The 13,929-nt window shown below is 36.1% G+C and overlaps 1 protein-coding gene across 4 annotated transcripts in view; it reads right to left on the bottom strand.

The window, feature by feature from the left end:
• The window catches only part of ARHGAP6 (Rho GTPase activating protein 6), a 672,203-nt gene that overhangs the window by 69,266 nt on the left and 589,008 nt on the right, over positions 1-13,929 (bottom strand). For all 4 annotated transcript variants that reach the window (XM_021006211.2, XM_078146111.1, XM_021006212.2 and 1 more), the window contains one exon: positions 4,779-4,850. In XM_021006211.2, the coding sequence (XP_020861870.1) occupies positions 4,779-4,850 (72 nt within the window). The remainder of the gene's footprint in view (positions 1-4,778; positions 4,851-13,929) is intronic.

Raw genomic sequence — 13,929 nt, 5'->3', positions numbered from 1 at the left:
AGAAAGATGAAACAAAACTCAACAGAAGGTAAAAATAAGTGACAGCGATTCGACTTCCATTATCTAACTAACTGTTAATGGGCCACTCCAGATTAAGAACCCCTGCTTTAGGCAAATTACTTACACTTACCTGAACCTCAGTTTTCCCATCTGTAACACGGGAATACTACTACTACTACTACTACTACTAATAATAATAATAGCTGTAAAACTTAATTTCACAGGCACTTTAGAAGAGAAGCATTTGACAAACTGCAAGGTTCTATGTAAATATTGGCTGCTTTTATACTTGGGATTGATTTTTTCCCCCCTGCCATAGACCCATTAAATTAATCATATTTTGACATCAGAAAGAATGGTTCACCCTCTCCTACTGGCAATGTGTACTTAACCTCTATAATGAATGCTATTTTAGATAAAAGTGGCAAATAAAGATAAAATTAAATTAAAATTAAAAAATTCTAAATGATTGAATGCTATGTTAAAGTTTGTTTTTGGGTTTTTTTGCAAGGCTAAATTTAGTACCATATTGGAAGAAGAGTAAGGTTCCTGAGAAATTGTGAGGGTAAGTACATTAAAGATATAAAAATTCTATTTGGCCTTGAGAATTTGCAGTGGTCCCACTTATATTTACTACTTAGCAAATTAACATTCCTACCATTCTTGACAGTAAGCTGGTCATATCTCTTCCTTTGAGAGGAAGATGCATGTACACACACACACACACACACACTCACACACACATATACATGTGTGCACCTCACAGTTAAGAACAAAGTATAAATTTTTCTTCTAAAACAATGTTCAGTTTGATGACTTGAGCCTGTACATGTTCTTTGTGAACTACAGGAATTTAAATTCTAAGCATTTTATTCCTCACGTTAGTTTATATTCCACACTAGAATACATCAACTTTAAAACCAATAATATTAAACATTGGGGTCTTTTGGAAGAAATTCCTCCTGTCCTTGCTCCTCATATACCTGTTGAAATCCTACTCATCACAATAATGCTTGTATTATATATTTAGCAGGGTTGTATGTTAAGAGGCAATGGGGTTGTAGTACAAAGTGTGGTATACCTGGAGTATAAAGATCTGGGTTTGAATCATACCTCTAACATTGTGTGACCTTAGGCAAATCATTTAACATCTCTGGGATTCAGTAATACAGTGCCTATCTCACAGGGTTATTGGAAGGATCTAATGAGATAATGCATGTGTGTGTGTGTGTATGTATACACATACATACATAACACACATATATCTGTATAAATATACACACATATATAATTTTGAGTATTATTTTCAAATACTTTTGGTTAAAACACCACTTTCTGTAAGAAGCCTTTCTCAGTCTTCCTTAATGCTACTTCCTTTCCCCTGGTGATTGCTTACAATTTATCCTGTTTATATCTTGTTACATAGTTTTTGCATGTGATCTCCTCCATTAGACTGTGAGCTTCTTGAAGGCAGGGACTGCTTTTTTGCCTTTCTTTGTATCTCTAATGCTTAATACAGTATCTGGGACTTAATAAATGCTTATTGACTTGACCTGAAGATTATTCAACTAAATAAGATCCTACTAATGTCAGACATTGAGCTAGACAGCAGGGGTTCAAAACAAAGAAGACAGTCCTCCCTAAAGGCATTTTTGTTCTATTGGAGGCACCTGAGACCTTAGGAACCTTCTAATCCATCTCCTTTATTTAACAAATGGGAAAACTGAGGACCAGATAGACGAAATGATTCCCCCAAGATAACCAAAATACTAAACAGCATGTCCTTTGATATCAAATACAGTGGTTGTTTCATCGCAACTTTATGAAGTTTTAGAAACTATAAAAGACTATAATAAATATTAGCTATAAAATAATGATTATTTTCACTCTTGAAAACTCAGGAGACTTGGCTCAGAAATTCCTTAATTGTTCCAAGATTTGTTTCCTTCCTCAGATACTGACTGGGCCAAAGTTATTCATAGCTTGGTAACTTCTAGCTTGGGTGACTGCAATGAGCTTTAAAATGCGACTGTTACCCTCCCAGATTGTAGGAATGAAGAGCCAATATCACCAGTTAGTGGTAAAGAGAGTACATTATAGTAGGGATCTCTAAGTGTTCATGATGGCTTAGAAAGGCCTTAACCATTTGGGTCCTTTTTTTTAAATAAAAGTACCACTTTTCCTCCCTTATGAAGCTCACATTTCTATAATGATAACAATTATATACAATTATTTAATTCTTTAAGATTTACAGATCATTTAGAATCTCAACTTGGTTCTTACAATAGCCCTGTGAGTTAGGTGCCATTATTATCCCTATTACAGATGAGGAATCTGAGACCGAGAGATGTGATGTGATTTGCCCAGAGTCACAAAGCTCACAAGTGTCTGAAGGAATATTCAAACACAAGAGGACATTCTGACTCTAAGCCTAGTATTTTTCTAGTCTTTCAAGTTCATAAAGTACTTTCCTGACAGCAACTCTATGAGGCAGGAAGCTCAAATATTATAATTCTCATTTTGCAGATGAGGACACTGAGGCTTAGAAGGGCAAGGTGACTTGCCTCTGTTACTTACATATGAGTTGCAAAGCTGAGACCTGAATGCAGGTCTTTTAATTACAGAGCAGTATGTCACATGCATTACACAAACAAAATCAGTAGAGTTACTTCTATAGTCAAGTGCCAACTTTTATCTACAGAGAAATGAAGTCATTTACTGGATAGCTCTGTGTCTCTGGGTTTTTAAAAAAGTAATTTGGTCAATATTCATTCTAAATAATTAATACATACATATGTTATATATATGTGTATCTATATATGTAGGTGTATACACATATGTGTATATTTATGCTATTTTCAGTTGTGTCTGACTCTTCATGACTGCATTTGGATATTTTCTTGACAAAGATACTGGAACGGGCAGGTAGGTGGCACAGTGGATAGAGCACTGGCCCTGAAATCAGGAGGACCTGAGTTCCAATTCAGCCTCAGACCAAACACTTGACACTTACTAGATGTGTGATCTTGGGCAAGTCACTTAACCCCAACTGCCTAAAAAAAAAAATTGACAAAGATACTGGAGTGGTTTGCCATTCCTTCTACAACTCATTTTACAGATGAGGAAACTGAGGGAAACAAGGTGAAGTGACTTGTCCAGGGTCACATAGCTAGTAAGTGTCTGAGGCCACATTTGAATTTAGGAAGAAGAGTCTTCCTGATTCCAGGCCTAGGACTCGGTGCCACTTAGCTATATATCTATCTATCTGTCTGTCTGTCTGTCTATCTATCTATCTATCTATCTATACACATACACACATATACATAGACACATATATGCATATACATATATTTGTACATGTATATACACATACACATATGTATAATACATATATACATATGTATATAATACATATGTACACACACATATACATGTGTATTCATCTATCTTTCTAAGTATGAAAACATTTGGTTTTTTTGATTAATGTATATCTCTAGAAATTAACCATGGCATAGTGAGCCATATTGATGTGGTCCACTTTGACCTTAGTCCCAACAAAGGAAGATTTAGACTTTAAAAGTATACACACACACACACACACACACACACACACACACACACACATTTTGTTATTCTAAACCACAAATACCAATTAATAGCATCATTTCTGTATAGAAAATTTTAAAAAGAAGATTCTGTATGAAATCTTGAGTCTATTATAGCTTGCTTTTTTAAAAAAGCATACAAAAATTAAACATGTTAAGTTTCCTGGCTGTTCTCTTTATCTGTCTAACTCTGAACTCTTTTCCATTCTTTTCTATGGCTTTAAAAAGAAAAATCTCATCAGTCATTTTCTTTTCTTCTCTTTTTCTTTTTACATTTTTTTTTGTTTTCCCCTTAGGATAGCTTAGTTTTCATGACTGGCAAAAACCACAGAATAAGGCTTAGACAGGAAAATTTAAACAGAGTCATACACTGGTAGATGATGACACATCATATAAATTTATAGTCTTCTGATTTGGAAATGAAAAAACGAAGTACTGGATGTTTGAATTTGCGCTATATGATTTATACAGTTCTTTCTAGCTCTAAGTCTGGTGGGAAAAGCCAGTCTTACTCTTATCCAACACCCTCCTACTTTTCCTATTTTTTTTTCTTTTTCTCTCTGTCCTTGACATTAACAACATGAATTTGCCAAATGGTTAAATCTGGAATTAAGCCTATGGCTCTGCACCACACTTAGCCTCAGGTCGGTCAACTGGCCTGTACAGGTAATGAGTCCTATCTTTCCAGTCGTTAGCACCATATCGTAACCGGCTGAGTGCATGAAGTCCCTATATGGCTACTTTGGTAGTAGGCATAATGCATGGAGGGTTGGGTCTGAATTTAGGAGGTCCTAAGTTTAAATCCAATCTCAGGTATTCACTAGCTGTGTGACTTTAGGCAAGTCACTTATTTGACCTCTGACTGCTTCAGTTTCCTCATCTGTAAAATGAGGATGACAATAGCATTTAATCTCCATGGTTGTTGTGAGGATAAAATTATATAATATTTTAAAAATGCTTTTTCAAACCTTAAATTGTATATATGTGTGTATGTGTATGCACGCATGTGTATATATGCTATTATTAACCCAATTAACGCCATGTAGTTAGCCCAACCTTCAACAAATACAGACTAAGTATAGCATTTCATTTTAATTTAATGTATCTGAACCATGTACAGAATTCATGAAGTGCAGAAATTCCACCAAATCCATTGTTAATGGAATACTTTACCTCGGTCTTTGTTTTTCTCCTTTCCTAAGGAATCCAGTTTCTTTCTCAAAGATTTCTTTCTTTTCTGTCCATCTGTAATTATTAGAAAAATGAAACATTTTAGGATAGGATCAAATATTTACCTTTACAGGTTAGAAACAATTTCTTTGAAAAAATATTAATTTACTCCATTAAAAACCTCATTCTATTCATTTACCTACTTGGTCAAAATACAAATGTTAATTCCCCAGATCCCTAATGACTTTAAAAAGGATGTATACAAACAATTTAGACTAGACGACCATGCCTTTTAATTTTCTTGCATTCAAGGAAAATATCTCCCTTTACAAGTAATTAATTTTTAACTAAATTATATTTTTCAGTCATTTGAAAGAATGCTCCAAATCAGAAAGAAAAAAGATTCAAATTGAAACAGCTCTCAAGTTTTACCTTATACCCAACAAATGAGAAAGAATAGTCAATATAAGAGGACTTAAAGAAAGATAGGAACTCTTTTGGTAGAACAATGGTTTAATTGGTTTTATGTTTCTGAAAAGCAATTTGGAGTTATGAAGAAAATTATTAAAATACTCATCATTTGATCCAGATATCCTAGGCATATGTATCAATGAGATCATTGTCAAAAAGAAAGGCCATATAGACATCTCATATATTTATAGGAGACCTTTCGTAGTAGCAATAAATTGTCTATCCATTGAGTTGGGGGAATGTTTAAACAAATTTGGCCTCCCAGACTGGGTATCCCCCAAGGTTCTATCTTTGGTCCTATTTTCTTCTCTAATTGTTATGTGTGAATGTAATGGAATATTACTGTGTGATAAAAAAGATCATGAATACAATGAATACAAAGAAATATGGGGAGTCATGAACTAATGACAGTAAAATCAGTTGAAAGAGGAAAACTATACATGATGACTGCAACAATGTAAATGGACACAACAACAAATCCATAGAAAGTGAATGCTGTGACATTATATTGTCTAGCCTTGTATATAGAAAAGAGGTACAAGAAGGCACACCCTTATTCTTCTTTGCAGAACTGTTGGATGATGAATAAATAACCTTGCATATAGTATCAGACATTCTTGATATGTTGGTTACTTTCACTATTTTCCCCTCTACTTTTTATTCTTCATTATAAGGGATGGCTTTCAGGAAGAAAGACAAGGGGATAGGGAATATACTGGAAAATCCAGGTGATACAAAACCAAAATATATTAATAAAATTGCTTTTTAAAATAATACCAGGATATACATTGTGAAATACAATTTTCCGTTGCTGTTTAATCAAAATGTCTGATTAAATTTGTCCAAAAATGGAACAAAAACTCCCAGAAGTAAGGCAAATTTACCTGAGATCTAATTAAATAATAAGGTCTGAATGGATCAGACTAATTCCTGGATAGATTTAAAACTCAGACGAACCAAGCAAAGTGGCCTGATCCTCAGAGTTAGGAACAACGGTACTCTTCTCATATTTGCTGTTCTGCTTTGCCTATTTGCATATCAATCTAATTTAAATTGTAAACTCCATGGGAAAAGGAAATGTGCCCCCACCCTTTTAAAATAAAATAAACTTCTATGTTCAAGTTCTGATTGCGGATATGTACTGGACATCATTTTTTAGTCACGTCTCAGTCTTCACGACTTCATTTGGGATTTTCTTGGCAAAGAGACTGAAGCAGTTTGCTATTTCTTTTTCCATCTTCATTTTACAGATGATGGCAAACAGTGTTAAATGATTTGCCCAGGGTTATACAGCTAGTAAGTGTCTGAGGCCAGATTTGATGAAGAAAGATGAGTCTTCCTGATTCCACCCACAGCACTCTATCCACTGTGTCACCTAGTTGCAGTAATAAGGCTCCTCACAAGCCACATATTTACTTAGAAAGCCACATATTAATATTGTTCTATTATATATTTTTATTTTTGTTGAGTATTTCCTAATCACATTTTAATCTGGTTTGGCTGTACTCAGGAGTGCTGAAGGAAGCAATGGGTTACATATTTAACACCTCTAATCTAAGTGATTGTTGAAGTTTCAGGAACTGAACTAGGTGGTTTGTATCAGGAGGAATATAGAAACTAGTACCAGGTTGTTGTTCAGTTGTGTCCAACTCTTTGTGATACCATTTGGAGAATGGTATCCTTCTCCAGCTCATCTGACAGATAAGGAAAATGAGGCAAAAATAGAGTCACAGAGCTAATAAGTGTCTGAGGCCATATTTGAACTCCTTGAAGATGAGTCTTCCTGACTCTAGACCAAAACTCTACCCACTAAGCCACCTAGCTGCCCAGTACCAGATAGGCGAAAGAAATCCCAAAGCAGACTATGGGAAAGGTATATCTGAGTAAGGCTGGAGAAGCAGGGTAAGAATGGCAATGAGATCTCAGGGTCAGAGAGGGAATCAAGGCTCAAACTGGTCAAACTGGCAAATCTGACTATCCCTTTTTAATCTCCTTTGGCAATTTATCTTTCTCCTTCAGGCTCCTAATACTGAATGTCTTCCAAGGCTCTATGTTTTTGGTCCTACATCTCCTACTGTAATTATATTGATTCCAATGGCTTAGATAAATAGATGGATAGATAGACAGATAGATACATAGGTAGATAGATAGATAGGTAGATAGATAGATAGATAGATAGATAGATAGATAGATAGATAGATAGATAGACAGACAGACAGACAGACGGACTGACTGACAGATGGATAGATATTTTCTGTTCTGCATGCTGCCCATAGCCTTTTACTTGAGTTTGCTGTAATCTAACAGGATAGTAACTGTCAATTCTACCTACTTATACAGATGGCCTTAGAAAGAACAATTATTCAGTGTTTACTACATACTAGGCACTGTACTAAGTGCTGGGGATATAAAAATGAGGAAACAAGATGGTTCCCACTCTGAAGTTGCTTATATTCTAAAAGGAGGAGCTGGGAACTGGGCATAGGAGGAAAGGAGAGTACAATTATTATTAATAACCAATGATTTGGGGAGATCCAGAGTTCTGCCCTTTTTTCTAAAGTCCTCATGTCAAGGCTCAGTAGGATAGGACTGGTGATGGCAGACTGGATTGACATTCTTTTCATTCTAGATTTTGCTGTCCTACCCAGCCTTACAAGGAATTTAATCTAAGGTGAAACTCTGGCTCTTTGTGTTCTGCTCAAGCCTGGGTGGGGGATATAAATTCTTTGAATAGGTTGCCCAAGGCTGGGCAATTTAGAAGTAAATGACATAATGTCATTTTTTTAATTAATTACATTTTTACTAATTACATACATTACATCCCCCAGCTTCTTATTGAAATAGTTCCAACTCAATGTAATATTCATTTTCTCTCTCCTTACTTGTTAAGCATTTGGAGTTGATTGACACCATCAAGGACATGTAAACTGTGAGCCCATAACCATGAGGGGTCTTTGATCCAAGACAGAGATAGCTAAATGACCATTGCTTTTATTAATGAAATGCTAGCATTATTAATGAAATGATTAATTACCCAGAAATCATGTCTCTTGAACTTTTTAAATGACATAATAGAGGGTTTGGTAGTAGGTATGGAGGTGAATTGGGCCAGTGTGGTAGTGCAATAGGCCAGAGAGTGAGCTGGAAGTGGAAACAAATCAGGGTAGCTGGGTTTCCTCATACTGTGGCAGCTCCAGTCAACTGGAATCCAGCCAGTGCTTGAGTCAACCTCCAGGTGGAGAGAACCCCAGGAGTTCAGAAGGTTGGTGTGGAGGTGGGGAAGGCAGTAAGTATATATAGAATATATAGAAACTTAATACAAGGTAATTTTGGGAGGGAAGGCACCAAGAGCAGGTAGGATCAGTAAAGTCTTGATGTAGAAGGTGATGGTGACCCAAGATTTAGAGAAAGCAAAGGATTCTAAGAGGAAGAGATGAGGAGGGAGTATATTACAGTTGTGGGTACGGCTAATGCAAAGTGTGGACTAAGGAGATGGAATAGCATGACTATGCCACTCCCCTTTCTCAAACTCCTCAAAGAATTCCTATTTCTTCTAGGATAAAACACTAACTCACAGCTTCACATGGAAAGTCCTACATAATCTGGCCCAAACTGTTTTTCCTATTTTACTTCACATTACTCCCCTTCACCCCTCTGCGTTTCACACGTAGAACTAGCATGGTGCCTTAATAAATAAATAAATACACACACACACACACACACACACACACACACACATAAAATTGAACTTAATTTACATGAATGAACTATTGCATTAAGTAATTACACTGAGAAGAAATTATATCATAAAAATAGTACATTAAAGCCAAGGGTCTTCAGTATGGGCAAAGAGAGAAAAGCAATTCATTTTTATTTTGCCTACTGACCTCTATGTCAGGCTAGCTCCTGTCAGACACATGTTACTTCTACAGGTACCTCCAGATTGCCTTTTCTTTCTCCAAATGGGAGGCAGCTGTATTAGGACATTTGTCAATAGGATGTGATTTCGGGTAGGCTAAGTCTACTGGGTCCCCCAAATATTTTTATTAATCAGATTTGCTTTTATGTTATTCATTGGTATATTTATATCCTGGCCACTTTCTACTAACATATTTAATGTGACTGAATCACCCCAAGATGATGCTAGAAAGCAGCTGCAATTAAATTCCTGGGACATAATAGCATGTTACCATGCACCATGTTAGGAATGTGTTTCAGGATTATGCAGCTGTCATCTTAATACGTGGGAAGTGTGCAGCAGGAATGCTAGCAACATTGGAGATCCTTTAGCTCAGGAATTAGGAAGACAAATTCAAGTTTAGAAAAGACATGGAAGAAGACACTGAAAGGAAGGATAGTGAATCATGAAATCTAAGGACAAGATGCTGGTATCTTGAAAAGGCAAATTTTTCAATACTGATGATCAAGCTCATAATTCTAGTGGAGGTTCCCAATGTCCACAGCAGTACCTTGATCTCTGACTTTTTTTTTAATCCACAGAAAATTATATTTGGAGATTTAGCAGACAAATTCACATTCACTCATAAATCATCTAAGGAAGGTCTCAAAAGCAATTCTTCCATGCTGGAATAGAAATTCATAAAGGTGCATTTAATATCTTTATAAAAACTGTTATGCACCATATCAATAGGATCATAGGATCGAGGGGTGAAAGAGACATCAGGTAACATCAGAAGCAAAGGGACCAAAGCAGAACCACATCCCTCAGAGGTCCAAAATCTCAAGCAACCTGAGAGAGCAGAGAGCCAGTACTTCTGGGGGTTAGGAGACTGTGACCTGAGTATGTTACATGCAAGGGGTCTTCTTGGTTGTGCTTATCACTTGTTACCTTTGAATGATACTGTAGAATGGTACTCAGTCGGAATTAGACCAGGCAAAGGGACCTGAACACCTGGTATTTACTAATCTAGATGTCCAGTCAAGTTTCTTTTATCCTTCTACCTGCCACTGTGATCCTTGACCTCCTAGTACACGAAGTGACATGTAATACAATATGACACCAGTGATCTCATACCTACTCCATACTCATTCATCTCAGTACCAGGAAGGGGATGGGAAGAATTCCAACTCAAATGATTCTCCCCTTGGGCTACAGCTAGAAAACTCCTAATCTTGCTTCCTTTATTTCTATGATTCCAAGGCAATTGCAAAGGTGAAAATCCTGTCCCTTCCCCCCCCAACCTTTCTCCATACGCTTCATTCCTCCTTCCTCAACATTCTGCATACTCTTATTCCCCCTTATTCACTTTAGTCTTAGCCCTTTATAGATCTCCTGTGCTCTCCCGTTTCATTATGCCATTTGGGACCTCCAGTCTATTATTAGTAAACTCCTCTGTATTGTAGATTTCTTCACCTCATTTTTCTTCCCTCGCGTCACTTTCCTATCATCTGGAGCTTAAGGAGACCCAGAGGCAGCATGTAATACTGGGTAAAGCACTGAAAGAGGGAATGGAAAGGCCTAGGTTCAGATTCCATTTAAGACTTGCGAGGTGACCCTGGGAATATCGCTTAATCTCTCAGTGACTCATTTTCCTCATATCCAAATTGGGAGAGCTGTCCTAAAAGCCTTTAAAATTCTAAATCTGTGAGCCAGTGATTCCTTTTAAAGACACGGCATCACTGAATATTCTCAAGTCTCTTATACCCCTTGATACACCGTATTGAAAGGAAAAAGTGGCATATTCATTATTTCCAAACTAACTCATAACTCCTTCTCTCTCTCTCTCTCTCTCTCTCTCTCTCTCTTCTCTCTCTCTCTCCTCTCTCTCTCTCTCTCCTTTCTTGCACTCTCTCTCCCCTTCCTCATTCCCTTTCACTCCCCCCCTCATGTATGCATATATGTATGCCCAATGTCTATCTCCTTCTATGAATGATGTCAGTGGGAAAGACTGCTCCCCCCATTTCTCTTTCTGTTTCATTTGTGCTAAACATATTATTCATTCTCACTGTGACCTCCAGTCTCTATATTCAATTCCAGTTCTCCCAATCTATCACCCATGCTGTGGTCTCCCTTTTCTTCCTTCACAATCTTAATCCTTTAGTTGACCAATTCAGTTATATCCTCTCCTTTCCTCTTTAAATCCTTGTCCCTTGTCTTATTTTATCTTATGCCTTGACAACCCCCAACCTTGAGTTACCCAGACCATCTGCTCTTATTTGCTTAGTGCCCAACAATGCTGAAGAACATTTCCAAGCCAATTGGTCCACTATTTATTTTATCTAATCTCAAATGGGACCCCATTGCCCCATGATAATATTTTTAGTCACTCGTGATTAGCTCTCTAATTGCTATCTGCCCTGGCTATTACAGGCTTTCTAATCTTTCTTCAAGCATCCTATGCCAGCTTCTCAGCTTCCCTCAGCTGAAAATATTAACTCCTGCTTTACTGAGATATGTAGTCCATATACCCTGAGCTCTCTTCTTCCTAACACAAAACATCTACTTTGCATTCCATTCTCTAGGGGAAAATGGCCCCTTCCTCTAACCCTCTGGGGTTGGGTGAACCAAATCCTCAATATTTGACCATGAGTCTATTCCTCTTCCATCTCCTCTTGGAAATTCCGCCCTCAAACTTTTTCCCTCTCTCTTATCTTAAGTCTCTCCTTATTGATAGGTTATTTCTCAAAATAACAGCTAGAATGTGTATAATGCTTTAAAGTTTGCAATATATATATTTTCTCATTTGACCCTCAAAACAATCCTGTGGGGTAGATGCTATTACTCTTATTTTACAAATGAAGAAACTGAGTCATGGAGAGGTTATGTGATTTGCTCACACAACTAATAAGTATCTGAGGCAGGATTTGAAACTGTCTTTTTGACTCCCTGTCCAGCACTTAATGTACTGTTCCACCCAACGTACTGTTCTACCCAAAAGACTATGAAAGCATGTCATTCCCTAGCTCTAAAAACAAAATAAAACAAACAACCCACACCCCAAATACTTCACTTGTCTCTGTCCTATCATTCCTATAACTTTCCTGGATTATCACCAATTTACCTCCTCCTCTTGTCTGGCCAAGCACCAGTTATGTATAGGTGCTCCCCAAGAATGTGTCTTCCGGTCTTCCTCTCTTGTTAATCTCACTAGCTTTCATGAGTTTAACAATCATCTGTACATAGGGTACATCAAACATAAATAAATAGCCCTAATCTGAGCTCCAGTTCCATATCTCCTACTATTTACTAAACATATCTACCTAGATGTCACACAGGTATCTCAACTTTAACATGTCGAAAGTGGAATTCATTATCTTTCCTGCTTAAAAGCCACTCTTTCTCCAAATTTTCCTGTACCTGTTGAGAGTGTCATAATCCTTGTAGATCTCCAAGTTCGCAACATCAGCTACAACATGGTATCTGAAATTTGAGCAATTATAACCAACGCATTTTTAAAAGTAAAACATCTTTTAATTCAGGCAACCTTCTCACAGTTGGTGCAAGTTAATTATGTTTTTTATATATGTAATAATTATATATAATAATGTTTTTAAAATGTTATTTTTATTATTTTTATTATATTATATTATTTATTTATCAAATATATTTTAAAAATATGTTATTCCTCCTTGAATGATTCTAAAACTTAAAGGCTTAAAGAAAGCAAATTAACTAGAGCTGGAGTAAATAAAAAATGAGAGTCCTAGTACTTTGACCCAGAGGCCACTGTTATTCATATACCATATTAAAACATAAAACCAAAACAAAACAAAAGAATTTAAGGACATTTTCTTTCTATACAAGACACACATTTCAAATTCTCTACTAAGATGGAAAGAAAGCTATTTATTCTTAGGATCATTCGTGTGTATTGAAAATAATGATAAAATTTCCAAGAAAATTTTATTTTTAAAAAGAAATCATCGGAAGAGACATGCTTTATTAGTATAAACATAGATGATTAATTTCTTTCTCTCATTTAGCACATCATAAAAAATACTAAAGCAATTTAATGAAACTGAATATACTTCTGTGTCACTTACCGATTAAAAGGAGTTTTCATTTAGGCTTATAAGTCCTTGAAACATGAAAGTATACAGAAGAAAAATTAGTCTCCCTCAATTTGTACTATAAGGAATATGCTTAACAGGTTATCAATGCTTACAATACTGGATTGCAGAAAGGTAGACATAGTAGAAAGGAAATTCCGCACCCCAAGCCATGTACTTTTGTTGTCTGATAGAAAAGAAATGTAATTGAGTTCAGCAAGGTCAGAGGCTACAAGATTGCTGAATCAAAATAATTTTCATTCTTATGTATTAACAACAAAACCCAAGTATCATTTAATAGGTGCCCCACTAATATAAACAACAAACCCCATTAAATATTTGGTCACTGACCCAACTAGAAGTAAACATGACCTATGTAAGGATAACTATACAGCATAATGCCTAAAATCAAGGAAGACCTAAATAAATGCAGTGGCATTCATTTTTCATAATGGAATGAATTAACTCAATAAAAACCAGCAATTCTGCTCAAATTAACCAATATATTTAAAGCACTGCCAAAAAAAAAACCAAGTTAAAAAATAGAACTAGAAAATTAAAATAAAATTTATATAGGTTAAGTAAGAGTAAAAAGTATTAAGAAATATTAGGTATGACGGGACATGCTTGTCATCTGCTACCAGAGAAGGCCAGGGCTGGAAGGATCCCTTGA

This window comes from Phascolarctos cinereus, unplaced genomic scaffold (assembly GCF_003287225.1).
Source record: "Phascolarctos cinereus isolate Bilbo 61053 unplaced genomic scaffold, phaCin_HiC Scaffold_726;HRSCAF=1367, whole genome shotgun sequence".
Taxonomy (NCBI): Eukaryota; Metazoa; Chordata; class Mammalia; order Diprotodontia; family Phascolarctidae; genus Phascolarctos; species Phascolarctos cinereus.
Note: the sequence above shows the minus strand (reverse complement) of the source record. Positions and strands in the feature narration are given on the sequence as shown.